This window comes from Venturia canescens, chromosome 11 (genome assembly GCF_019457755.1).
Source record: "Venturia canescens isolate UGA chromosome 11, ASM1945775v1, whole genome shotgun sequence".
NCBI lineage: Eukaryota > Metazoa > Arthropoda > Insecta > Hymenoptera > Ichneumonidae > Venturia > Venturia canescens.
Window position 1 is genome coordinate 6,074,070 of NC_057431.1, and position 27,430 is coordinate 6,101,499.

Below are 27,430 nucleotides of genomic sequence, written 5' to 3' on the forward strand. Positions count from 1 at the left end.
TGCATCTTCATCGTGATTGGACGAAAGGCTAGTTAAAACAGAGAATTTCGGTGCATCCACCACGCGCCACAGTTCTTTCGAGGGTAAAAGTTTTGAAGAGAGGCACAAAAAGGAGGAAGAAACGAAAGATTTTTGCTCCGGCAAAATTGAGATTCGAATGGCAAGCAAAAAACTCAAATTCGAAATCAAAAGCTTCGGTAAAAAGGGGCACGAAATTGAGAGGAAAATTCGTAAAAATGTACTAAGGAAAAAGACATTTTTCTAATAAAAACGAACGGAGGAGAAAAAAAACCCGAAAAAATTGGATGAAATTTAATAATTTCGACATTTTAGCCAAAAAATACCAAAAGCCTCGTTTCAATTAAGGTAGATCATGCCTGAAGGTTCGTACTTTATGGATGTCTAAATTGGATCAATTTTTATTTCCTTAATTAAGGATATAATCACTTTAAATTAACGTCAAAGTTATTAATTCGAAATATCGAAATAATTCGACTGAGCCCCAAATTTCATTCGTCCCTGGTCAAAATACTGTGGTTTTTCATGTTAAAAATCGCTTCAGAGAGCACAAAAATATCTTTATTATTAGTAAGACAATCCTTTCGAATTTTTTTCCGAACCTTTATTATACATTTAATTGTTACAGTGTACTTTTTTCATAAGCTTCGTAAGAACCGTTCATTTGTTGTATGGAAAAATAAACGAATTTTTAAGCACAGTTTCTCTAACCCTGCGTGTATTTTTCTTCATACTTAGACGCGTTTATGTGAATAACCAATAAGACGAACCCCTTAAAATTTGATACGCGTGTCAATCGACTACACATCTGAAGTCTGTGTAAGTATCAAGACTTTCTTAAAAAAATCATTTCGTGTATGAGCTGCCTTAAAGATTGAGCGTAATTGCTAAAATGAGCACTCGTAACCTCACATTTGCTTAATTTCCGAATTTCGTTTCTTCTTGGCTTGGCTTATTCCTGTCACGATATTCTGTCTCGTTATTAACACTTTTTCATCCTTTTCCCTTTCCACTCTCTAATTTAATTTTTAACAAAAAAAAAACTACAGTATTTTAGCCACGGACGATTGAAATTTTGGGTTCGCTCAATGACAGATTCCCTTAACGGCTTGTAATCCCATTCGCCAAAAAATCACTTGAATTAATTCACATTAATAACATCTTTAACCACGAATTAAAAATCGACCAAATTTATCCCCCGATAAAATACGATCCCCCGGGTATGATCAACATTAAAAAAAAAAAAAAAAAAAAAAACTCCAGCCCCAAAAGTCCCAACAAAAATGAGTTCCAAAAACCCTCCTTACAAAGTTGACCCGTCGACCTTGAACTTGTTTCCACCATATCGTGAGTTACTACACAATTTCCCCCAAGAAATATAACTTTGTCCATCGATCCCTCAATTTGAATTGGGACACGATGAGGGTTTGTCTTCTCCATTAAGGCACGAGAAGCAGAAATATTTTGTATTACTACCTAAGAAGGAGGAACGCCGTCGAGGGCCGAGTGGGGGGGGGGGGGGGAGGCTGCTCCAAAGTGTGGTGTTACCACTGGATGGGACGGTAAACCAGAAACAAGTCCCGTGCGTCGTTCCCAAGTAGAACAAATGCCTACGTGTACAGACACGGAATGGTGGGATTGGAAATGGCCGTGGCCGCGGGTCCGGGGGGCGGAGGAGGGGGGGGGGGTTGGAGTTGGCTGGGGGCTGGGAATGTACATCGAAATGAATAAACACGGGGGTTGAAAGTGTCCGCGATGGTAGGTGGCGAGGCCAGGGGACGGTGAACACGTCGGTGGTCTGAACTTTGGCCTCCTGCTGGCGGGGATAGTGAAAACGTGTTCGCGCACAGCGAGCGAGCGGTCGCTTGTAATGAAAAGCTCGTTCGATGCGTTCGCGATTCGATAGACATCGCGAGGCGATACGGTCCGGAAAATAGCGCGCGATGAGTTTAAGGCTCGAGGGAGGCGGCTCGGGGATTCGGGGTCGGGGCAATCGGGGTCGGGGGAGGTTAGACCCCGTCGGGGGCAGGGGGGTAGGGTTCGGGGGTGGAAGGACAGTTTTCCATCGAAGGAGGATTGATCAACGGTTCGTAGACCAATTCTTAAGGCAGGAGCGCAAGTGTTTTCATTGAAATCTGATGCGGCGAGGACGAGTGGGTGGCGCAGGATAAAAGTGGAGAGTGATCGATGGTGGAATCGCGATTAAAAAGTAGTTGGAAGATGAAAATTGAAAGGATGCAGCGACGAGGGGGAACGCCGTCCTGACGGAGGGGCCCTTCCTCCCCGCTGGCTATCGGAAGGTGTAACGTAAACAGACACATGCAGACAGGAGCGATCCGCGGACGGAAAAGCTCGCGATGCAGCGCGGAGCTTTCGCCACGGTCGCGGGTCGGCGGGGGGGGGGGGGGGGGGGGGGAAGCTGGGAAAGCGAGGTTGCGAGGCGATCGGGAATCGGAGGCGGCGGGAGCGGGGGACGGGCGCAGGGGCGGCTACCAAGCGACTCGGGGGGCGTGGCCTCCGACGAAATCCCCGAGATTGCCTTGTGTTTCTGTCGTCCACGCGCTCCACTCGCGTATCTGGCTCGCACACACTCGGCTCCCTCGTCTCTCTCCCGCGGCTTCTCCGCCGGCGCTGCCGTCTCGCTCCCTCCCGTCGACGGGATTCTGCCCCCCCCCCCATCCTGGAAACGCTTTACCCTCTCTCTCGAGCCGGAGCTTCCATTCGCTCCTCCAGCAAACGAAAGGTTTACTCGGCACAAGTTCACTTCGGGAGTTGTACGCGCTCGCACAGGGATCGCTGCTCCAGCTGGAGAGAGAGAGAGAGAGAGAGAGAAAACGATCGCGCGCGCGTGTATACTTCGGCTCGCGCGAGCACCGAGCTCCGGCTGGAGAGAGGCCTTAACTGCAGTCGAGCTTGACACGTCCCCGGCTCCGTGCTTCCTCATCTTCGGAGGATTTTGGTCTCCCTGTGCTCGATCGCGGGACAGCGATCCGCTGGAAATTCGGTCGCGTTGCTCGGTGTATTCGGTTCTTCGTCGGCGGCTCTCGCCGACAGTGCTAGTGTCCAGGACGCCCAGGGCGAGGGCCTCCGGGCCAGGAAGCCAGTGCCCGCGACGCGATGACCTTCGCTCGTTCGGTGCTGTGATACCGCGGTGAAAGCCTCAGCCCCGAATACCGAGGTCCGGGTCGCCCGAGCTTGCCGACGTCCTCGTCCCGCATGCGGTCCCGACGAGCCCCGGGCCCGTGAGCAGGCTCCCCAGCTCGTCCCCAGCTCCGAGGAACTCTCAGCGCTTCCCTGGCACCTGAAAAATGATGGAAGTTCAGCAACAACACTCGCCCGTTGGCGTCGGACCGCTCGACTTCTCCCGACGCGGGGTCGCCGAGGCCTCGGCATTTCGCGTCGTCAAACCCAAACAACCACCCGCCTCCCACGCTCATCAACAGTCCCATCAACACGAGACGAACAACAACAACAACAACAACGACAACCATCAGGAACAAACGCAGCTACCCATCGAGCCCAGTGGTACGTCCCCTTAAGGACTTTCTCCTTATTTTTGTAGATTTTAAAAACAATCGAGCTGGCCAGCCTCCCCTGCGATCCTCGGAGAAACTTTTGCCTAAAAATCCTCTTTACTCGCCATCGATCCGCTCCCGTACCCTTCCGCGTCGCACTCCCTGTCATCAAGCCTTCCATTACCTGCCTATTAGGCCCGAGGGATGCAAAGGGTTGCATCCTCCGTCCCTCCGGAGCACCCCCTCGTCCCGACATCGATAGCTCCACGCCCGGCGAAGCTTGCAGCACCTGCATCGCCAAAAGCCTCTTTTCCCACCTTCCGATCGCGACGGGACTCCAGTCGCCAGCTTTTTGCCTCGCCACCCTGATTGCTAGCATTCCCCGGCGTCAAAGAACGTACTCATTCGCTTAACAAACGCCCAGAAACACGGGGCGAGCTCGGGACGACGTTCCTGGGGGCTTGACCCCATCCCCCAGGTGATCGGGACCGATTTTTTGTTTTCTCGACTCCGCCAAGGTCACTGGAACGAGGCTTTCGAGGTTGAGAAGCACCGCGGAGACAGATCCGTCGTTAAGGAGGGCTCCGGGGGGTAAATTCCTGCCAAAGTGGTTGGAATAAATTTGTGGAAATTTTGTGCAGATCGCTGGGGGATTTTAGAAGGCGATCGTCAAATTCCGAGGCCCAGAGACTCGCGCGTGTACAGGTGCGTAGCGGAGGTAGGATTCGGTCGCTTTAAGCGGTTCAACAGGTGAAGGCGAAGGGCTCGAGGGGAGGCGAGCCTCGCCTGCTCGACGTTTGTTGTAACAATCCTCCGAAGCGGGAGGGTTGAAATCCATCAGCTAATAGGACTGACGGCCCGTCGCGATCGCACGGAGCTCGAGCCGGGGAGTCTATTAAGGGGTTTAAACCGCTGTAATTGCCAGGTGAACGACGTCCGATGTTTCCTCCCCTGGAACACCTGATCGGGGCTCACCGTCCGGTTGCCTTCCAAAAGAATCTCGACTGCGTTCGATTTCGAGCTTAAGGGGGGGGGGGGACTCGGTCACGATCTATTTCCGGCTCGATGCGTCGCTGCGAGCGAATCTAATCGCGGTGACGAATATTTTCTTTCTCAAGTACTGCGTGTCCAGCCACAGATTTATTTTGAGCGACTTTTTTTCGTGAGGATTCTCTCATCGATAGCATATCGCAGCCTCGATCGTCTCGTACGTCGCGATTAGTCGCTAGATCAACGTTTTCAAATTCGACGACGAGGCGGCTTCATCGTCGCGTAATTAATATTCTTATCGCTCTTGCGACTCGCTCGAGGGGAGAGAGAAAATTCTCTAACCGCCGGGGAAACGCACCTTTGAGATACACATTTTTTATCCTCGCTTTTTAAGCTTTTGGAACATGCGTCACCGTCCCTCTGCCTCCCGGCGGCCAAAAGCCCCGCAGAAATCACGCTGGATTTACGATTTATAGATTTACGATCTTTCCGATAGCGAGGCTAAGCGATACGCACACAATACCGGCTCTCCCTGTCCCGGGATAAGCGATCGAGAATCTCTCCTCCGCCACTAGCTTCGTTTACCTGCGGCCGAACAGAGTCGCATTTAATTTGAGATAACGCGAGTTAAATGCCCGCTCGTCACGCACTCCGCCCGGATCATCCTCCGCTTTCCCAAACTTTGCGACTCAACCCTTCGACTTTGACTCAGAACTGTTGCTCCGGAACCTTGAAAGTGGAAAAAAAAAAAAAAAAAAAACAGAGAATTGGCATTTGGCACTTGGGATTTAAGCGACAATGAAATTCAGTTAGAAACGGGACTTTCGAACGCGAGATTATCCGGATTCGATTACAGCAATCGGGGATTGGGACTTTGTGTCCCGAATGCTAAGTTTTTTAGTCGGTTATATGAACGGATGGGACGTCACGAGTCCCGAATGCACATTTTTTGGTCGATTAAAACTGGATGGGACGTCACAAGTCCCAAATGCACGTCTTTTTGGTCGATTAAGATTGGATGGGACGTCACGAGTCCCAAGTTGGGACCTTTTGTCCCGAATGTAATTTTTTTTAGTCGATTATGACCGGATGTGACGTCACGAGTCTCAGATGCACATTTTTTTGGTCGATTAGGACTGGACGGGACGTCACGAGTCCCAAACTGGGACTCGGTGTCCCGAATGCAATATTTTTAATCGATAACGACTGGACGGGAGCAGGTCACGAGTCACGAATCAGCTCGTCCAAACTCATTTGGAGAAATTTGCTTTTCTTTCGAGTCCCAAGTCGGTCTTTTTCGAGTTTTTTCAAGGGACCCATCAGGCTCCACGAGCCTAACTTTTGGTCCAACATCTCGTGGTCCTCGTCCAAAACCTTCCGAGCTCCGGAGTCCCCATTTCGTTGTTAAATCCCCGTAAATCGAAGTCTCGTCATTGCCAAAGAATTTCGCTGACACTGCTCCGGACTTATCTCCATCGACGTCGGGCCATCCAGGTGTCTCAGGCTCTGGCATGGCCGACCTCCGCGTCGTCGTCGTCGTCGTCCGTTATCACACCGCGATCCTCGCGCGGTTTGCGTTCAGCGTGAAAATATGATTTATTCCCTCGATAATCCGTCCGGAGATAGCTTTGCGGTGCACCGCTCTCTTTTTCTCGCCTGCACACCTTTTAAACTGAGCTAATCTGTGAGCGCATACAAACTGCGCTGCTGAAGCGCGCGGTGCACGCTCCCAGCTCGCGGCTATCGCTCGGGGATTATCCCGTCGGACTCTATTGCCGGATTAAGGCACTTTTCCGCTCTCCTCCCTCCTTCTTGTTTTCTTTTGTTTTTTTTAAATTGTTTTTTTTTTTTTTCTTTTTCTTTCAATTCCCCACGCCGCGTCTTTATTTTCCTCCGCCGCTTGGATTACGCTCCGTTAAGCAGAGCCGCGGATTCTCCCGGAGGCCGCACCTGGCTCATTGAAAATTTTTTTATTCCCGATCCAACGCCGCCGGATTCGAGCAGCCATTTTGCCTCAGCCCTTCGCCGTCACCCTCGAGAAAAAAATCGAAAAAAAGGGCGACCCCGACTCGCTGCTTTGATAAATCGAGCAGCCCGGAGACTCCTTTCTAATAAAGACGCTCTTGTCGAGGGCTGATCTCTGCCACGCAAGGTGAATACGTAATTCCCCCCTCCAAGACACCCCCGCCAAGCATGACTTGCTCCTCTGCTTGAGATGTTCCTCCCCCCCGCCAACAGCCATGAATCTTTCGAAGGAGCAATGGAAATAAAGATAATGGACTCATGCAGGAACCCTCGTTTTCGATTTTTCAGACGGATGCAACGTCAGACTCGTTTTTCCAAGGCTCTGGGCACCTTTTGGCAACGTCAATGATATCACGACGCTTCCAACACTCCGGAAAAACAATGCAGGTATGTAACGATCATCAAGGTCTTCGGGGGAGGGACGAAATTGGAGGAAAATTTACTGGGAACTCAGAATTTCGGGGATGAAGGATTATTCCACTATTTTGTCGACTCGATTTCTGTTTTGCTCTCCTTTTTTGTGGGTTTTCGTTTCGTCCGGTGGGCCTGGGCATTTATTGGAATTTTGGATTAATTGGAGGGAAAAAATACTCGGAAAATCATTTTTAGTGACTGCTTGCTCAGGGTTTTGGGAATTTGCTTATTGCTGTCGAAAATTATTCCCCTTCGCTGGGAATCTTGCTTGTTTGGGCTCGTAAATTGTTGCGAACCATCAAATTCGAGGCTCACAATTCTTAAGGATGGACTCGATTTCTGTGTTAAAATTTTTTTTTTTATCCAAGATGCTCACGTCCACACGGAAAGAATGGAGAAAATATTGGAAAATTATGAGAAAAATGTTTTTCCTTGAACTTCGGATTTCGTGATTTCAATTGAAGTTTTCAAGGTGAAAGGAGCACCTTAATTTCCCTGCCCCATCGAGTGGCGGCAGCAAAATCGAGCATTGTCGCCAAACTACCGAGAAAAAGTCACTAAAACAATTCCACATATTTGTTTTCCGTGACTCGGAGCTTCGTCATTCATCCGAAGTTTTCGAGCTGAAAATAAAGTCGAAAATGCAAACATAAGTAGATGATTCCGGGGTAAAATGTTCCGCCCAACAACACGGTGGTGATAGTTTCCCCACCGGATGTAAAACCCCCGAGAAAAAAGCGTCCGAACCCAGGAACACGCGTCCGAAATCTGGCTGGTGAAGAACGAGGTTTGCGGGTGAAAAGCGAGGAATCGTGTCGACCTCGCGACTGAACGAGGGTCTCCCGTAGGTGGAGGACGAGTTCCCAACTTAAATTGGAGCCGCGGGCAGCGGGTGCGAGGCAGTAACGTCGCGATAGGAGCCGCTTCACAGCGGGAGAGGGAGAGCAGGGTTTCCTATGCGGACCCGGATGACGATGACGTTTTTTATATTTATCAGTCATTAAGTACGTACGACCGGTTGTGTCCGATGATTGGGATAAATGGTAGCACGCGTCTGCAGGCTTCCATCGTTCTTTCTCCTTCTCCGTCGTTTGTCCAAGGTTTCGGGCCGCGGAGAGAGAGAGCGAGAGGCTCGAGCTCGCCGCGTCTTTGCGTGCCTCCCCCGCGAGCCCTCCGCTGCGCCGTCACCCCAATTGGAGCAGATTAGAGGCGCAACACACAGGGATTCGGTCGGTCCCTTTGTACTCTTTCTCTCGGCTTCTCTCTCGCTCCGTCTCTGATCCCGGTCGCGCGCGCGGTGAGTCCACCTCCCTGAATTAGTAACGTCTTGTCATGTTAAACGCTCCCACATACGTCGCTTAGCGGCACCACCTCGTGGCAGTGGCGGCAGCAGCACGTGACCGTTCGAGGGGCGAGGGCGGTTGAGTGCCTTTCGGACGTGACGGTTCGGCGTTTGTGAGAGAAGGGCGCTCGTCGGGCCTTGGGCTTTGGAGTTAAAGACCGTTTTTCCGGGCTCCTTTTGTCCTGGGCTTTCGGCGAGGTCCGCCCTCCTCGTGGCCGCTCGACTCCTCGCCCTTGCGACACTTTGCCGCGCATCGATCGCCGACGAAGGGGTTGCTTTTCCTCCTCTCTAATTTCCTCCTTCCGCGAGTTTCGGAGGCCCGAATTACCAGAAAAAATGGGAGGAAAGACTGGAGCGAGTCGGGAACCGCGCGAGCGAAAGGGAAAAGCCTTAAGTGCATAACGGCGCTTTAATAGCGGCAGATCACTACGCAGCAAACGACTGATGGACGACAGAGGATTAAAGTCGTCCGTTAACTCGATCTAATTGTTGCCCCCCCCCCCCCCCGTGCCCCGGCCGCTCCGGCGTTTCTCACTCCTCGAAACGCTCTCTCTCTCTCTCTCTCTCATTCGTTAATTCCCGTGTAGCGCGCAAGAATATATTCGAGGTTGAAAAAAAAGAGGCTTCGCGGCGAGAGCTGAGAATCTGGCGAAATCCGGCCTGCCGCCGGGGCACCCGGACCCAGGGAAAAGGCTTTTGCCCGCGTCTCGAGCTCCGCCATCTGGCCGAGGAGCAACGGCCACGCACCGAGAAAGCTTTTTCTTCCTTTCACCGTTCTTCCCAGTCGCGTTTTTAGCGCATTCCGGAGCTCCCTTCCCAGCCTGTGCGCCTCTCGGTTTGCGTAAGCAAGCTTCTCATTGCGCTTCCTAGCCACGCCATTCTCCGGCGTCCCCCTCGCCCGGGTGCACCATCTGCTGGCTCCCACTTCCGCCGAACCGCTCTCGCGAGCCTCAATCTCATAATGCAGGCGACAAAAAGCCCGGGAAAAACAGAACGAAGATTCTCGGCCGCGTGATCTTTTTGCCCCCGACTTTTGGACCCCCCCACCCACCCACCCTGCACCGACACCCCGCGCTTTTCATAACTCCAAACAAATCAAAGAATCATCTCCGGACCTGCTCGTCTCAATGGACCTCGGTCGAGGGCCCTTAAATGCGATTATCCACGAGCTCTCGTAATACACTCCCGCGCACGTGCCCCTTCCTCGCCCACACGGATTATAAATATCATTCACAATAACCCCCGATCGCGATGGGGGGGGGGGGGGGGGGGAAGCACTTCTCATCGACGCACTCATGAGGGCGAGGGCCGCTACGCAACGAGCCGAGTGCATTGTTCTCGACGCCACGTCGCTGCTCTTTCCAAGCCTTAATCCACAGGGATCGTGGCCGATGATCCACGTTCCCTGTTCCATCGAATGGGGAAGAATTTCCTTCCCCCCCGCGCCAAATCGATACGAATTTTAATAAAATTGAACGACGGAATTTGTACGTTGGACGAGACCGGATCGGGACTGAACGAAGCGAGTGAGAAGAATTTTTAGAAAGTTTTTATAATTATTCAAGATTCTAGAAAGATGCTGGAATTTTTGAGGAGGTTTGAAAATAATAGTCAAGTTTTTGAAGTCAGGGCGACGAGAATTTTTTAATTTTGGTTTCATCGGAATTTTTGAAAATGGAAATCATACTTTTTCAAAGAAGAAGAAGAAAAGAAGAATTTTTTTCTCAAACTCTTCGGATCATTTTTTGTAATTTTATTACTCGAAACTGTGCTAGATTTGGAAAATTGGATTTTTAGCTTCCCGAAAGTGCATTATACAAAAGCATACGGAAAAAGAGAGGAATAAAATGAAATTTTGAAAATTGTAAAAACGTACAAAAAAGAAAAAAATTTGTCGAAAATTCCACGATTTTTGTAATTCCTGTTTGAAAGAGCATAAAAAATGGAAAGGTTGAAAAAAAATGCTTCACTTCTTGAGCAACAATTGAATTCTGGTACGAAGAGAGCTGGAGCGAACTTGAAAATTGTCGAATTTCCAGAGCGTTTGTCGTTCGGAGTGGGTCGCCTGGTCGGCTCGCCATCGACGAGGAGTCCATCCCCATCGGGGCACTCGGTCTGTCCCGAGTCTCCGACGACCTCCGTGGGGAACCGTGATGCGGAGATCGACGTCGAGGTCGAGGAGGAGATCGACGTGGACGTGGAGGAGGTCGGGGACGAGGACGAGCGCGAGGCCAGTATTTCGAGTCCGCCCCGGTCGAACTCGACGCCCTCGCCGACTTCCATCAGCCGGGGAACCCCGCCGAACTTTCATCAACCGGTGAGACGGTCCGGCGACAGTTTCAGCGTCTCCGCGCTCCTCAGGCCCGATCCACCCTCCGCCCATCACAACCACCATCACCACCATCACCATCATCATCGTCAGCAGGGTTCCTCGTCACCGGCTCGAGACTCATCCACCAATAGCGTCCACCCTGCCGGGCCTACTTCTCACCATGCTCCGGCAGCCTCCGCCGCGATCCTCTACCCTCCGCTCCATCTCCAGGGCACCGCCGGCCTCCTCCCTCCTCATCCTCATCATCCGCTTTCCTATCTCCACCCCCAGCTTCTCCCTCATCACCTTCTACCCCCTCATCTTCATCCCCTTCTGCGTACCGTTCATCCTGCTCATCCGGCACTTCACTCCGGCCACACGCCTCACGGTCTCCATCATCCTCATCCCCTGGGCGATGTCTACAGCTGCGTCAAGTGCGACAAGATGTTCAGCACCCCTCACGGCCTCGAGGTAAGGCGACCAACTTCTGTTAACCTTTCAACCGCGAACACGCGTCCCGAGAGCACGCAGGTGCGAATGGAGATTCCATGATTTCTAGTCGCCCTTTCGGGGGGGAAGATACGAAGCAGAATGCAGAATGTAGGGTATTCGAGGGCAGAGTTTCTTGGGCTTGTGGTGCTAATTTAATGGAGGATCGATCGCAAGGGGGCAAGAAGAGTTTACTTGGAATCTTGGAACTGGAGTTTAGTGGAAGCGCCACTTTTTTTTTGCGGTTAATGACGCGGTTTAAGGCCTCCGATGACGATGAGAGCAGTTCCGGATAAATTTCGAATTATTTCATTTACTATTTCGAGTTTTTAACACAGTACCTTAAGGGAGAACTCGCAATTGTATTAATTGTGAAAACATTGTGCGGTGTTCGAGCTTCGGAAAAGTTTATATCGCGAAGATAATTTATCACAGATTCCCATTCTTTAAAACAAAACATTACCTTACGAGGCTTTTGATAAAGAAAACATGAAAATACTTGAGTTTTCGACCCGTCGAAAGTGGATGTCAGTCGTCACGTTGAACTGCTGGTAACAGAGCTGATTGAACTTCAGCCAAATTCAGGAATCGCCGGAATTTCATCAAATTTATTTTTCAGACTGACTCGCGCGCTTTCATTCGTCCAGTAGCTTTCATCATTCCTTTTTCTCGATGGCATTAGACCGATATAAACTTTTTTCGCACAATGAAAATGTTGCCTAGGTTATGCGTTTTTAAAGTGTCACCGGTACCGAGTCAATCATTAACTAGTCAAGTTGAAGCATAAATTTCATCTTTTGTGATATTTTTAAAGCATTTTATTACATTCTTGTGATAAAAATATTCTCGATGTAAGTGATAATGATAACGAGTTTATTTGCATTAGGCCGATTAGCCTATTACAAATTGTCAAATTATTTATAAAGCATGGATTACATTATAAAGTTTCACCACATTTTTCAATGTTTTACGTGTTTTGCTTTATATATTGAACTTTTCAGAAGTTTGGGAAGCTCTGTCTATTTTTTACTACCAAAAACTAAGAAATGTACTGGAATTCTTTTCAATTTTCAAAAAAAAAAAAAAAAAAAAAAAAAATCCGAGGCGGGGTATCCCTCAAAAACTCATGAAATTATTTTTTACTATGATTTTAATTCAATGCACCTTCGGTGCATTTTGCACCCGCAATCGAGTGCTTCCGACTTACCGCTGTGAGCGTTGAAAGCGATCTCAGCGCTTACAGCGCTCAAACGTACGTAGAACGCACCCTCTGTAATTCAATTTAAAATTAATGATACGAATAATAACGAAGATTGGCAATGTTTATTTTGTCAAAATTTGTATTCTTTGTCCACTGAATCGTGGATTCAGTGCCAAAATTGTGCGGAGTGGGCACATTGTTCATGTGCAGGTTTAAGGAGGGTGGATCGCGACGATACAATGTGCCATGCTAAACCATGTTAAAAATATTAAGAATTTCAAAATGATAAGAATTTAATAAAAATTTGGTAAATGTATTCTTTAAAGATATGTAAGACAATATAAATTTTTTTAGATTTTTCTATCACATAGCTCTCGAGTAATTGAACACTAAAGTTCACGTGTATAAGCATAGAGTTTACATACAGTTATACATCTTGTGCATAAGAACTTCGATTTAACGCTCAGTTATTCGATAACCAAGTGGTAAAAAAATTGGAAAAAAATTGTATTTGTATACTTGATGCCAAAGAATGTTATCACCAAATTTGATCAAATTCTGATTATTTTGATTTCGTGATCCACCCTCCTTAACCACACATGATGATCCGCAAACATATAATCTGCGAAGCAGTAATCGCAGTTATACAAATACTTTTTGTATATCTGTGCAAAAACGTTTTTACTTTGGAAGTGATGTAAAAAAAAGAGAATTTGAAAAAAAAACAAACTTAAAAAAAAAAAACAAGATATTTTGGAAAAAATATGTTTCGTGTTCTTTTCGGACTAGTATAAAAATTGAAAAAAAAACCGACAAAAAAATTTCTCTCATTTTTCGAGTATCCCGTTTTTTGCCCCTCTCCCCTACTCTGTGGGGATTTTTCTCAATGTGAGTGTTTATTAATTTCATGAATAATTTAGACTTTGAATGAACGAACATGAAGTAGTTGCAAACTTGACTAGTGATAGAACAGCCGAACTACTTCAAGTGCGGACACGAGTAGTTGATTTTGGGGTAAAATTGTCCGCCCAATAATGTAGGAGTGATGAAATAAATCATCGATTATAAACTGCCTAGGAAAAATCATCCGAAAAAAAATGCTTTCGACGACATTCGTAACTAAAATAAAATCACGATTTCAACCAAAGTTTTCGGGTCGAAATGTGCGCTAGGGACGCTGACATAAGTGCACGATTTCCGGGTAGATCACACGACATTGATTAAGGTAACTCCTGTACTGCATGCTAGTCAAATGAGTGCTAAATTTTCAAAACGCTTTTAGACCAAGTTTAACGTACCGATTAAATGTACTGTTAGTATTACAGCATATCTTATTAAGATGTAAAAATATTAAAAATGCTAGTTTTGCAAAAGCATCAACTGATAAATGCAAATTTCCACGCTGACACATTTTCACTGGTATTTTTCAAAGAATTATCTCGGTTTTTTCATCGATTTTATTGCAACAAGTCTCATTTTGTTCGTCAACTGGTCCTCTATGAATCCACCATGTGGTTGTTTTTTTAACTTGATTGTTTCACCGTTGCAGCTGATTGTTCGTTAAGTGAAAAAACTTTTACATTCATAATTTCTCTCAGGAATGAGTTTAAAGGAAAATCTCTACGTGGTGAATTCGTAGAAGATCAGTTGAGTAACAAAATGAGACTTGGTGCAATAAAATCGGTTAAAGCATACAAATGTTTATTTGAAAAATACTTGTGAAAATGTCTCATCGTGGAAATTTGCATCCGTCAGTTGATAGTTTTGCAAAACTATCATTTTAAATATTTTTTCACGTTAATAAAACATGCTTGAATACGTATCTACTAACAGTAAGTTTAATCGGTATGTTTAACTTGGTCTAAAAGCTTTTTGAAAATTCAGCACTCATTTGACTAGCATGCAGTACAGAGGATTTACCTTAAATTAAGCATCGCTATAAAACTGCCGAGAAAAATCCGTTCGAAAATAGCTCCCCCGGCGAATTCGTCCAAGTCAGTCCCAGCTCCCAGTATTTCCTGAAGCGCGTGCTTCCGAATCTCATTGCCGCGATGCTCCCCTATGTTGAAGGTCCACGCGAGAAGATCGCACAACGGGAAGCGCCCGTTCGCCTGCGAGTTGTGCAACAAGACCTTTGGCCACGAGATAAGTTTGACGCAGCACAGGGCGGTCCATTCTGCGGAGAAGGTGTTCGAGTGCAAGCAGTGTGGCAAGGCGTTCAAGCGGTCGAGTACGCTCAGCACTCACCTGCTCATCCATTCGGACACGAGGCCATATCCATGTCAATTTTGCGGCAAGAGATTCCACCAGAAGAGTGACATGAAGAAGCACACGTACATCCACACAGGTGAGTCCTTTTGACGATGTAAAATTCAATTGAACGAACGAGTCTTCGTCTATTCGTGTGCCACCTAATCCGGGTAAACAAGCAGACAAAATCGATACCCGAGTCAAGACATTCTCGGAGAGGTTAGAAGATAATTGAGGGAGGGGGGGGGGGGGGGGCTGCAAGCGAGCTGGAAAACGGCATTGCGGAATGATCAATTAACAGAGCTTCTCGTTCCCCACCCTCGGACTCCTCTCCCACATATACAATACGATAAATAATGCACTCGACCGTCTGGACCAAGTCAGTGCGCCCACCAGCACGTAAATTTATCCGAGAACACATGTGGCGTGTGGCACAGCACTACCAAAAATTCACTGCGACTCGCGCGGGCACATTGAACAGGGGAAGAAGGGGCTCGATGTTGCTGTTGCTGCGTGGCACGAGCTCATCCCGCGCCACGGTAATAATCGTAATGCGCCCTTCGCCCTTGCCACGATCTGTAACAGTAGCGCCCACGAGGGCAGGGTCCTTTTCACAATTTCTCTCTCTCGCTCTCGCCTTCTCTTACTCTCTGCTCCACGGGACAATAATATTCCCTGATGCTCATGTGCTAGCCCCAATCTTCAAATAGATTTTTACTACCCGACGAATTATCCTCGATCAGCCCCCTGTCAGCCGTGGGAATAAGGCGGAAATCTCAATCGCTCGGAGCCCACGTTTATTATTTTTTACATAACACGACTCGAGTGCCAGCACTTTGCTCGAAACCATTATCATCGTGCACTTGCTCGCGGGATTGAACGAATTAGGGGTTTTTTTCACTCCGTTTTTTTTTTAATACTGGAGTGAATTTCAGCTTTCAAATGTTTACGAAAATTTTCAAAATTTATGGCTTAGTTTTAAAATAACTTTAGCAGTTTTGAGGATACTGCGAGTTGACGAATTTTTTTATTCTTACTGTCGCACTTCGAGTTTTTTTTTTTTAAGTATAAAACTCTCCCGATGCGGCTTCCCTTTGGAAAAGAAATGTGCCTTCGGAATCGATGAAATCCTCGTTATTGAGAGGAGCTCCACGTTTTTAGTAACGCGAGCTTATATTTTCGAGAATTCTTTTTCCAAAAGCTCCGTTTTAATCGCAAGTTTTTACAGCAGAAAACTCTCGCTTCGATCGTGCATTGTCCGACAGTTGAAAGTCGTTGATGTGGTAAAATGGAAGCTCGATTTAGCGTGCTGGACGCGATAAAACAGCGAGAACAGTGCATTTCCATATTTTCATAAAAGCTCAAATTTTCGTGTTGAACGCGGAGCCAGTAAACATCGGCGAATCGATAAAATGAGTGAACGATTGAAAATAGAGAATCCTCAGGAATCTCGTACGAAAGCTCAGCTCGCAAAGTGTTATACGACAGAGAGGCAGGTGGAGTCTCCAGTGACTCGGTGTTTGTCTTCGATACCTCTATCCACAGTGGGAAAAAACACGCGGAGCGAGAGAGCCGAGGGCTGAAGATGGCCGAGGTAAAAATGGTCGGAAGAGGAGAAGCGCGAGGGTGGGACACTTGACACTTGGGGTGTCCCAAGTTGATAGAGCAGGGTTAGCGTCAAGGAGCTTTTGCTTCTTCCGTTGGCATACGGCAAGAGGAAAAGCGCAAGGAGGGCGGGGAGGGGTGAGGCTGCGAGGGGGACGAGGGTTCGTTTTCTCGAGAGGGAGAGTGAGGGGTTGCCGGAGAGGCAGAAGGCTCTCGCTCCGCTGCTGAGGATGGTATCGCGTCGCCATGGCAACGCTCTCTCGCTTTCCTGCACTATTCTCTTCCCGATGTCTTATCAAATTATCACCTTGTCCTCTCCCCCGAGTGAGAGGGGCTTCTTCGCGAGGATTCTCCGAGATACGAGAAAGCAAACGCTCGACGAGTTTCTTGGCAAAGCCCTGCGGAGGCTGCCCTTCGGTTTCTCCGCGTGCGCTCGTAATTTTTCGGAGCCTCCTCGCCATCTCTTTCATCCCCGCATCGCTGAGGAAAGGATGAGCAGGGTAGGCGCACGAGGCTGACAAAAGAGCCTCGAGAAAGTGATGGTCACTTCGCTCCTGCTCGTCCCATCGGGCCGGAGCTGCTCCTAACAACCTATGGGACCTCTGGCGAGCGGATATTTCTCCGGTTGAACGAGGTCCGAACTCGGGAGACGAGACACCGCCGGTCGAGCCTCTCGAGATCCGCCCAACGCCGGCCCTCCGCTCACTTAATTCATTATTCAGCGAGGGGCCATGAAAAATTCACCGGAGTTGCATAAACCCGGCGCTCTTTCTCCGGGCTCTAATATCCCGTGACACGCTCCACTTTGGCACGAGCTTTGAACGGTCATTGTCGCATCGGCGGTTGTCTCGGACCTTCTGGGACTTGTTTTACCGGCGTTTCTCTTGTCGTCGTCCTCCTCAAGCACCATTCGATGGCATCGCGTCGATCAATAGTTGATGAACGGCCAAAAAGTTGCCTCCACGGCGGCATCCACCGGCTGCTTTTCCACTCTTCGCTCTCCGGCCTCCGGCCCGCGCCCCGGTCTTTGATCCACGGATTCGTCAGCCGCACGCAACACTTTCGCTCCATCCCGCTCCGGGGACGAAAACGAGCGAGGTCGCTCTCGAGCCCGACGCTAACCCAGCTCCTAATGATAATCAGACTCCACCGGTCGAGGACACTGTGCCAGAACTCAAAAGGGACGGAGACGCGCGCGGAGCGTGTTGCGGGCCATGTGCAAGCCGAGGGTGCGGCACCAACGAGCTTCCACTGTTGCGAGACGCTTCCCCGGGGAACGGCGTGTGGCGTTACGTAAAATCATTATTAGGTGGGTAGGTGGGCTTGCCCCTTCGGTGAACACGGCTCTCTGCCAAGGGGAACTCTACGTCGCTCTCTGAAACCCAGAAGCGCTCTGCCGAGTAAGAGCTTCGCAAATATTGTTCGTGCACCAGCGTCTGGCTTGCAGACCCGGTTAACTTCCACGAGCACGGATGCCAGCCTGAAATTAAAGTTTTGATTGAACGGAGCAGAAGCTCCTACGATTTAGTCACTTTTATGCGAACCTACCGTTGGGTTGTACTTCCCTGGATCGCCCGGATGACGGAGGCTCGAGGAAGGTCCGCCGCAGCCAGGATCGTATAATTCCCAGCATGATTCGGACGCCGAAGCGCTTGGCCTGCGTCCTTAAATGCCGCGGCGTCGAGGCATGTGGCAGCAGGAATAAAGCGACGGAGCGACGAGTGGTTGATTCAACCAGGACGCCGTATGCCAAAATGAAAATAGTGAAGTTCCCCGGGTGCTCTTCCATCTGGATATTGAATCGTTGAACCAACACTCGAACGCCTCTCGCGCGTCCCTCTCACACCCGGTGGTGGCAAAGTGCACCAACAATATTTTTCTTCATCAGGCTAATTGGGAGAATTGGCAGCGCGGGTACGCGGGACCCGGGACTGGTTCTGGAGGCAGTCCTGGTGGCCGGCAAGTGCCGGGATCCTTGACGTCCGTCCGAGAGCTCCGTCCCCCGTCACTCGGCTTTGTTATCGATCAAAGCAGCCCTGCACGCCGGGCAAGGGATTCATTGTGCATCAGAACGCAGCGCCGGGGCGAACTCTCGCCCTCTCTGTTTGCAGAGCAAACACAACCTGTTCGGTTCGCGGTTCTTTGTGTCTCGGGCTTGCTCTGTCGTCGAACCGACCCGGCGGACCGCTGAGGCTGGGCAAGTGGCTGCAGAAGTGAGAGCTGTTTGCGACTCGTCACTCGCTCCGCCGGTTACCGCGGGCGTTCAACGACCCTCGACACCTCTTTTATCCGACGCATCAGCAAGGGGAAGATCGTCGCTCGCACCTCCAAATTAAAACGGACGGAGCCAGCCCCGGAGTCCGTTTCGCCCCGTCGCTTGACCAGTTTTCGCTGCGCACCTTCGTCCAGCTCCGCTTCGCGATGCCGCAGAATCCTTGAACAACTTTGTGAAGAGACCTCCCGGAGTGGCCGGCCCCGGACTGGAAGGACGATCGGAAGCGCCACCTTAAGAGCCCCTGCTCTTCCTCGCGCAACATCCCCTGCGAGTCTCCGCAGCACCGAGCTCCAGGGGCTATTAGCGGTTTCCGGCTGACTTGGCGGCGACCCCCCGCACACGTTTGCCCGCCGCAACATCCCTTTAAGCTCTTTAAACTCGGAGGCCGGGGTAACCCCATAACCCGTCGCGCACACCCTTGCACGATTCCTCGACGCGGCTCATTACACCTCGTTAACCGGGTGCCCCCGACCTCCGCCACTTCCCGGAGCTCGGGGACCAATCGATGGCATCTCGTCCACCAGGATCGAGCTGGAAAAGTGAATTTTTGTCTCGAAGACCTCCTCTCGGGGCCGGTGAACTCTGATCCCTTTGCAGAAAGCTCCAGCAGGATCCACCCGTCGAAAAACAAGCAGCTGTACATTCCCTGGAATATTAGTTACACCGATGTATAGTTATGGACCGCTACACCCGAGCCGGTACACGATGAGCATGCAAATTTCATCCCGGCGTATATAACGCTCCGGGAGAAGAGGCTGCTATCGCGCTATCGTAGACGAAGAGGTCGGCGATGGGAGCGAGCAGCGCTGGCTCCAGTCATGATTAAATTTCCAGGGATATCGACGTGCCACCAGCGCGTCATCCTTCAACCCCCTCATATCTCTCAGCCTGGATTATTCTCCACGTATACGAGTCCCCGCGCGGAGAAGGACTGCCGAGCGTGTGCGTTGGATCCGCGGAAAGCCACCGCCCCACAATCTTGTTCGTCAATTTGTTCGTGAAACATTAGACGTCTCGGCTTCGGGGTAGGTTGGTACTTATCCGCGGTGGTCTCCGGGTCAGACGAGATCGGATTTGTCACGATTCCTAAATGTGATCGACGCCGTAATAATTTAATAGCCATCCATTCCGGCTTGATCGCCGAACGGGGGGGGGGGGGGGGGGAGATCCCGATGCTTTTCCCCGGAGTCGTCCTGACTCCCGGGGAGCTAAACTACTTAGCTCCCGGTATCCCATTACTTCGCTCATGCTTTCTTCATCCCTGACTCGGATCTTCGTCTTCGATGGGGGGTCTTCTCTCATTTGAAGAATCATCAACTCCCTCTGCCACTTCGAATTCGGTTTGCTGCAGGACACCTGGCGGTCCAGGACGCCTGCAGGCCTCCTGCATCCCTGCAAGCTCGGGTTCTGCAAACTCCGGAAAAATCTAAGTAAATAAATATCGATGGAGAGGAAGCCGGAGACTCGATTAGCAGAGCCTGAATTGGCGGACGAGCGGGTGGACGCTCGTCGCGTATCAGTTCAGTGCAAAACATTACCTGGGGGGTTGTCCGGGCGAGGGAGTGCGACGCATCGAGGCCGGCTGGTGGAGCAGCGTCTACCGCAAATTCCCCAGACCCCAGAAGCGCGTTTCCGCAGTTGCTCGATTCCGACACGTAACCGGTCGGCGACGCATTTCATTCCCATTCGGAGTTCTCCCGTCGCTCCATAACGAGAGCCAGTAAGCTGCATCCGGACGAATGTTGGGCTATTCGATCGGCGTATACACGCTCGTGGGCTCTTGGGAGGCCGCTGGGACCAGAGAGTCGGCCAATGTTGCCCATGGCACGACGCACACTCGCTGCCGAATCACTTTTCCGCGTCGTACACGAGTTCACCTCCTGGCAGAGCTTCGCTTAATCCTGGCGATGCCGACATGCCTGCTGATGACATCGCGCTGCACAAGCCCCGAGTCCGAGGGACACGGACACGCGGACCCGCTCCCAGGGCTCTTCCATTTTATGCGGAAACGCTTCGTTCGTTCATATTATGTCACAGGGAATAATTCGGGTCCTCGGGGACCCGGAGATCAAACTCGCCAACGGTGCACAACTAACCAGATGCCCTCGGCTCGAATGTCCGTTAATTAAGACCTGGAGGGACGAAGCTCCAGGTGCGCGAACCTGCTTACCTTCGAATGTTGCTGCCTCGGAGGCTGCTGGGTCCGGCTCCATCCTCGCGGTGGAAAATCCCACTCGCTGGACTCGCCCATGGAACGTCGGTGTTGGACATCCGTCGACGCGACTCTCGCTCGGCTCCCGCCTGATTGATATCCTCGCGTAATCCTGGCACGGAGTTTCCAACATGGAATAAGAAAATCCTGGCTGTCCTCCGGGTGAAATATGAGATGAGACGTTCTCCCTCATTTTTCCTCGGGCCTGGGGGAGGGCGCGTTCGCTCGAGGAGCGACAGACATTTGTAAGTTTTCCCTTCGTCCGTACCGTCGCCTCGGATCTTCGGCGAGGGAGGGAGGAAATCCTCTCGCGCGGGGATTCTGATCGGAGAAGCCCAGGAGGCTCGGACGCGGGCGGTGGAGAGGCGGGGGCCAGAAATCAATGCCTTCGGGCCGGAGCGGTCCGGTTCGTGCTCGTTTCTTGCTTCGCCCTTGCAGGATCCTTCATCGAGCGTCGATCGAGGAGCGAGAGAGTGAAATCCTGGGGGTCCGGGGCGTCGACGAGACCCGCCGACGGGCGTCGGAGCGGGCTCAATCCCGGACGCGCAACGGCGACGAGCGACTCGTCTCCGCGGAGGGCTCATCCTCCTCCGGCAAGTGGCTCGTCGAGCCCGAGGGGCTGCGCTAATTCGAGATTTATTAATCAGCTCGCGCCTCGATCAATCCGTCAGCGAGGAAGGCTCGCGCCGAGTACGGAGCGAAATTCACCGCGGGGATCCTCTTAACTAATTCGCCGTTGGCACGCCGGGACACATTAATCCTCCGTGTAATCACGGCTGTTGACGCGATCCGCAAACTCGTCCCCGAAGAACCGTTTGCCTCTTATTCCCGGCGAAAAATGCCCTCCCTCAATATTCCACGGGGCTGCTCCGCGCTGAGCGCGATTTCACAGCCTCCCTGGACCGGCGGCGCTCCGAGAAGCTATCAAACTCCCGTCCGGCCTTTTTTTATTCGCTTCCTCTTCCTCCGGCCCTCGCTTTTGCCCCGAGGAGTTGATGGCGCGGCACTTCCAGTGCGGAGCCTCGCTCGGGTGAGGATCCTCGCTCCGCCGTGGGATCCGACGACTTCAAGGGCGAGAGGCTGCCTCCAACAACGGGGCGAGAGGAGGCCACGCGGGACCCTCAAGATTTCTCCGAGTTTAATATAGTTTTAGGGGCGGCGGCGTCGGCGAGCCTCCCAAGGGCTGTAATGGCGTCTTAAGTCTCAGCGGTTCTCAACCCTCCCCCCCCCCCCCCAGATCTTCTTCCCCTCGGGGCTCTCCGGGCTTCGATGATCCGCGTTCACGATGACATCAAGAAGCAGCTGCGCCTCGACGACGCTCCAGGATCGGCATCCTGGACGAGCTCTTCGACGAGGCACTTTTCCAGCGGCACATGCTCGCGATGCAGCATTATTCAGCTTCCTCTCTCGCACCCGGTGCAGCCGAAAGTGCTCTCGTCCTATCTGCACATCGCCTCGCTCATGTATAATCCACCAGGAGGGATGTAAGCTCGGAGCTTTTCTCGTGATACTCATATATGTAGAGGGCCTGAGAGTACGTGCATGGAATAGTTTCGCTGGGAGACTCGTGAAGAGGAAAATAAAGAGAGGAGCGACGGGGGTGGGGGGGGGGGGGGGGGCGGAGGAGCGGAGAGCATTAGCCAGGGCGGAGGCGGAGGAGCGAGGGGATAAAGACGATAGGGCAACCTCGGTGCGAGCTTCGGACGGTTCTTGATTTTTACGAGCCCGTAAATTCCTGAAAGCTCCCTGCGAGCTTGAGCACATCGACGGAGACGCACACAGCGAGGCGGACTCCCTCGCAGACTCGGTCTCTCACGTACGAATGATTTTCTTCCTCAGGCAGCGTGCTGCTCAGCTCTTTCTTTTCGCTGCTTCCCCGTCGCGGCGCTTGCGCCTCGCCTCTCATCCGCTATCCTCGCCGTGAAAGCGCCCATCCGTAATGGTAATTCGATACACGCTCGCGTCGAGCTCTCACAGATTGTAACTTTCGAGATTGGGATTATGGGAGCTGGATTCGGCAGGTTCTTTCGGCGGAGCCTTCTCGAGGCCGATGACGGTTGCTGCTGCGGCTCTGACGAGGCTGGAGGAAATCGAGCTTTTCGTATCGCCTTCCAGGGGAGCCACCAGCTCTGATTTCGCAGCGTCTATATCCTCAGGGAAAATACTCGCCGGCGAGTGGGATCTCTTAAGGGGCTTCGATCGATGTTCGAATCGAGAGTTCCAACGAGCCGGTTTCCACAGGGCGCAACGAGATTGAACTTCCGTTTAACGAGTTGTTTACGGATCCAGCATATCCGAACATCCCCACCTTCTCTCAAGTCGAGGGAAAGCTCTGTTGTGCCGAAAGCTCTCGGGCTGGGGAGGCTATTCGCAGTGGCCATTAGCGAGTGCTCTTTCCCCAGCAGCGAATAGATCCGTTCCTAGAAAAAAATCTGCCCCCCCCCCCCCCTCGCCCTTCATTCCGGCTCCCGGAAGCCGCGAGTCCATCAGCTATTTTCCTCCCTCTTTTTCCCCACCCCCGCCCCGGCCCAGGACGAATGCACTCGACGCCGAGGTCGCTTATTCCGCTCTCTCGGAGAGAAAGAGACCGAGAACGAGAGCCTGCTCCACCGCCGGGCTATATCCGCGGTTGCCATGCCAACTTTCGGGGCTGGAGCCGCCCCGAGCCACCAATCAGAGTTCTCCCTTTATTCCGACATGAGACCAACCAACCCCCGCCCCGAGCCTCTTTCTCTCACATCCTGCGGAAAACCCCACCACCGAACACCCTCCCAACGAATATACGACCAACCCCCTCCCCGGCCTCCTCCTCCCTCGAGCTCTACAACGAAACTGGGCTCCCCCCGAACTCCTCGCTGAGATTCTCGCTTGGGAGGAAATCTTGACCGGGCGTGCCCCGCATCTCCGATACCACCGAACCCCCCAACCGACTTCACCATTCCTCCCCCTTTTTATCAGCACTTTTATCTCTTTTCCTGATGCTGCGATTCTCATGGAGTGTTGCAGCGTTCCAATCCCAACCCTCGCAACACTCTGACAAACTCTTTCGAATTAACTTTCCACCCCCCCTCCCCCCCCCCCCCCCCCGACCCGAGACCCCTCTGGCTCTTTGGTCCATTCGGAGAATCTCGAAACTCGATATCTTCGTTGGAACACTCGGATTTAACCGAAGACATTGGGAATAAACATTTGCTCGTCAAACTCGATCGAGGTTGGGCGAATATTTTGGGGTTCTCGGTACGACTGTTCGGCTGGTGCCGAATCGTTGAGGCTCTTCGAGCCAAGTTTGTCTTCGGTTTTGACACTCGAAACAAATGCTTTTGGTGAAGCCATTTTGAGTTTTTTGCTCGCTCGAACTTATGATAATTTATTTAGGGAATGAAAAAATGTATTTATTGAGAGGAAAGTCTGTTGGTGGATTGACAATCGGGGGGAAGGAATTCAATTTGTTGAATCGGTGAAGCTTATTTACTGATAAAGTGATAAAATGAAAAGTCAAGTTTTCAACTGCCTTATGTTGATTAATTTCAACTCTAAATTATCAATTAAATAAATAAACACTTAGACTGGGAATATTCCATATCATAAGAATGTAACGAAATGTTGAAAAATATCGCAAAGTTGGAGCTTCATCGTACCTTATCGAACGACCGAACTACTTTAAATTATAACTGATTAAGGTAGATGGGTGAATTTTCGCTGTCCAAGATTACGCGATGATACTTTTGGTAGGCAAAAATTATTACGTACTGGATAGATTTGCAAAATTTCGACGCTAGTTACCGTGTGTGGTTTAGCAGCAAATTAATTATTGAATATCGACTTTTCTCTGACGCTTATCACTCCGGCGTACGAAAGTCGTGCACACGTGAAAAGTTATTGAATTTTTTCGTTAGTTATATCCAAGATTTCGCAAAAAAAAAAAAATCGATCGTTGTGTTTCGTGGATATTCAAGAATACATGAGTATTTTAGTTTCTAAAGCTTACCATTGAAAATCGGCTGAAATATGAAAAAATATCTAACAAAAAATCATTCGGATTACACGACAAATGGATCAGTAACGTCTGACAACGCTGCATTCAATGTACGATCGCATCATGTGACGTCAGTTCGACCTTTTGGCCATATTTTTGTCGCTCGTTAGCTTCGCCACGTTTTTTTTGTAAATTTTTCAAAAACGACGATTTTTATCCTGGTAAACTTTTTGATCGTTCATTTTTTCATTTTTCTCCACTGCAATACTAGTTTGGACAGTAAACTCGTGACATCGACAGCAGCGGCAGCTGCTGCACCACGCTAGTCAAAATGAACTCGTCAAACGTTCGTTTAATAATAAAATTGTATAAAAATGTTGGTTCTTTACCAATCATATTTCTAAAATAATAAAAATTATTGTTTTCAAGCATGTATCGTCTTTTGAAATTTTCGAAAAATATAGTTGCTGGAAAAATCACGTAGCCGTCACCCATCAACCTTGACGTTTCGTCGTCACATATAAATTAGTTGATTAAACGTCAAAAAATTGGACTGCACAGTTTTTTCGGCAAATCGCTCCCCGGACGAATCCCCAAAATGTCTGTCTGCGAGGGTGTCGCTAACCTTCCAAAATGTTGTTTCCCCAGGTGAGAAGCCGCACAAGTGTCAGGTGTGCGGAAAGGCGTTTTCGCAGAGCAGCAATCTCATAACGCACTCGAGGAAGCACACGGGATTCAAGCCATTCGCGTGCGACCTCTGCGGCCGAGCGTTCCAGCGGAAGGTCGATCTCCGGAGGCACCGGGAGACGCAGCACGCGGAGATCGGGACGACGACGCACCGGGCGACCGTGGCCGTGACGCCGAGCAACCTCTCGACGCCGAGTCAAACCCTCCTCCAGTAAGACTGCGCTGGGACTGAGTTGCAATTATCCAAAAATCCATTATTCCCGGACCCCTCGTGCCGCCGATTGCGAAAGAAACCGGCGGAGGCGAGCGATTCCGAGGGCCCGAATCGCCTCCGCACGGTTTTCTCTCATCACCGGAAGCGAGCAGCCGAGGAAAAGGAATCGAAGCTTTATGTATATTGAGCGTCAGCCGGGTCGAGTCGTCGGCAACAATCGGCAAAAAATCGCTTCGGAAATCAACCACCGATCAAGACCCCCGCCGGATCGGTGTCCCAAAAAAACCGAATGAAAAAAGCTTGTAAATAGAGCCGATCATCTTCGAGCCTCGTATCGTTCTTAGCTTAAATTACGTACGTGTATAAACATCAATTATATGTAAACATATTAAAAGAAGCGAAAATAAATAAAAGAAGGGCGAAGAGGCGGGGGAAGACTCGAGACAAAGCTCCTGGAGGTGGGACACTGCGAGTGTCAGCCAACCTTTTCTCTCCCTCTCTCCCTCCATCTACTTATTGTTTCATCATTGATTATTATGTAATTATTGTAATTAGTCCTCGCTATTAATATTATTGTCATTATTATAAACAATAAACGCTGTTACCATTTGTATTCGTTGTTCAAGTCATTGCTCCATCACACCCTTCGATCCACTTTCCACTCGCTACTTTCTGCCCGCACTTTCGTAATACATTATTTGCATGCACATAAATTTGCTCGCGTCCCGGGCCGCCCTCCCCCGGAAGAGGATCCTCCGTCGCTCCTCACTCTCGTCGTTCCTCCCTCGAATTTGCATCCCGCCAACTCTGTTTTACATACATTTTGCCTACTCCGCAGACCGAATGAAGAAAACATTTTCCTCTCTGTGTGCCCCCAAATTGCTATTTTAAAGGCTCCGCTGCGCACCGCCTTTTTTTCACTTCTCTTCGTTCCTCGGCGCACGGTTATTCCGAGGATGGAATCACCGACGGGCGGTGCTACTCGCGCGATCAAAGCGCCGGCAACATCTTTTTTCTGCCCGATTCATCCGAACGCTGTGACCGATTAGTTGCGCTTCCGTCTCATTCGAAAGGGCGAAGTAAATTTTGCATTTGTTCGGGAACTTTTAGAGGGAAATTCTCCAATTTTCGCTCGCTCGGGCTCAATACGAATATCGATATTCTGGAAGATTGAAAAAAAAAAAACGGTTTCTCCACTTTTTTCAGTAGAAAACCCACTTTACGGCGCGGACGAGTCAATTGATAAAAAATGGAGGTGAAAAAAGACGCTGCGGGATAAATACGAGGGTGGCAGGTCGTTTGATCGTCTCGAAAAACAAATGACTCTTGAAAATTCATTACCGGGAGGATGCCGCTGGGGCGCCGGCCAACAGAGAAAGAGAGAGGGCTCTTGGGTTGGCAGTAATTTTGGAAAAGCTTGAGCCTTGTGGCGGGGAGTTGAGCGCCAGTTAAGCAAACTGCCCGATCCTAACGATCCAATATATTTTCTCTAGGATCGGGCTGCTTCCAGGGGTGGGCTTGCGGATGCTTTGCACCCTCGATTTCTCGCCCCAGCAGGCCGCCGGGTGGCTTCCTCCTTGCTTGCACATTCCACGACTCCTCATTTCGGAGAGGCGAGCTCGAGATTTTCCAGCCTCTAAACGTTCGCATGTGTGTCAGTATGCGCGCGGTAAATCGGATTCTCGCTCGAGCCATTTTCTCCCGAGCGAGCTCAAATGAAAGACCGAAAAAGTTGAAAGAACGAAGGAAAAGAAAGGAAAGTTATCGAGGCGAACGAAGATCCGAATAAAAAGCTGAATAAACACTCCGAATTCGGGCGTTTCGGCGTCCGAAATTTTTCCATATTTTACTAATTTTCCAATTTCTACTCCACCAACCACTCGCGGATTGGGGCAGTTCAACCCTG

At 50.3% G+C, this 27,430-nt stretch overlaps 1 protein-coding gene across 1 annotated transcript; it reads left to right on the forward strand.

Moving 5' to 3' along the window:
- Positions 1-2,761: 2,761 nt before the first annotated feature.
- Positions 2,762-26,137, forward strand: LOC122418265 (zinc finger protein 628-like). Its single transcript, XM_043432399.1, has 5 exons — positions 2,762-3,543; positions 6,837-6,935; positions 10,344-11,086; positions 14,376-14,652; positions 25,272-26,137. Exons 1-5 carry the CDS (start codon positions 3,327-3,329, stop codon positions 25,523-25,525), a joined length of 1,590 nt encoding a protein of 529 aa, XP_043288334.1. The 5' UTR covers positions 2,762-3,326; the 3' UTR covers positions 25,526-26,137.
- Positions 26,138-27,430: the final 1,293 nt, after the last annotated feature.

Coding starts and splice junctions, on each gene's coding strand:
- LOC122418265 (XM_043432399.1), top strand. CDS start 3,327: ATGATGGAAGTTCAGCAACAACACTCGCCCGTTGGCGTCGGACCGCTC. Junction 3,544..6,836: donor GCTACCCATCGAGCCCAGTG/GTACGTCCCCTT, acceptor TCGATTTTTCAG/ACGGATGCAACGTCAGACTC. Junction 14,653..25,271: donor GCACACGTACATCCACACAG/GTGAGTCCTTTT, acceptor TTGTTTCCCCAG/GTGAGAAGCCGCACAAGTGT.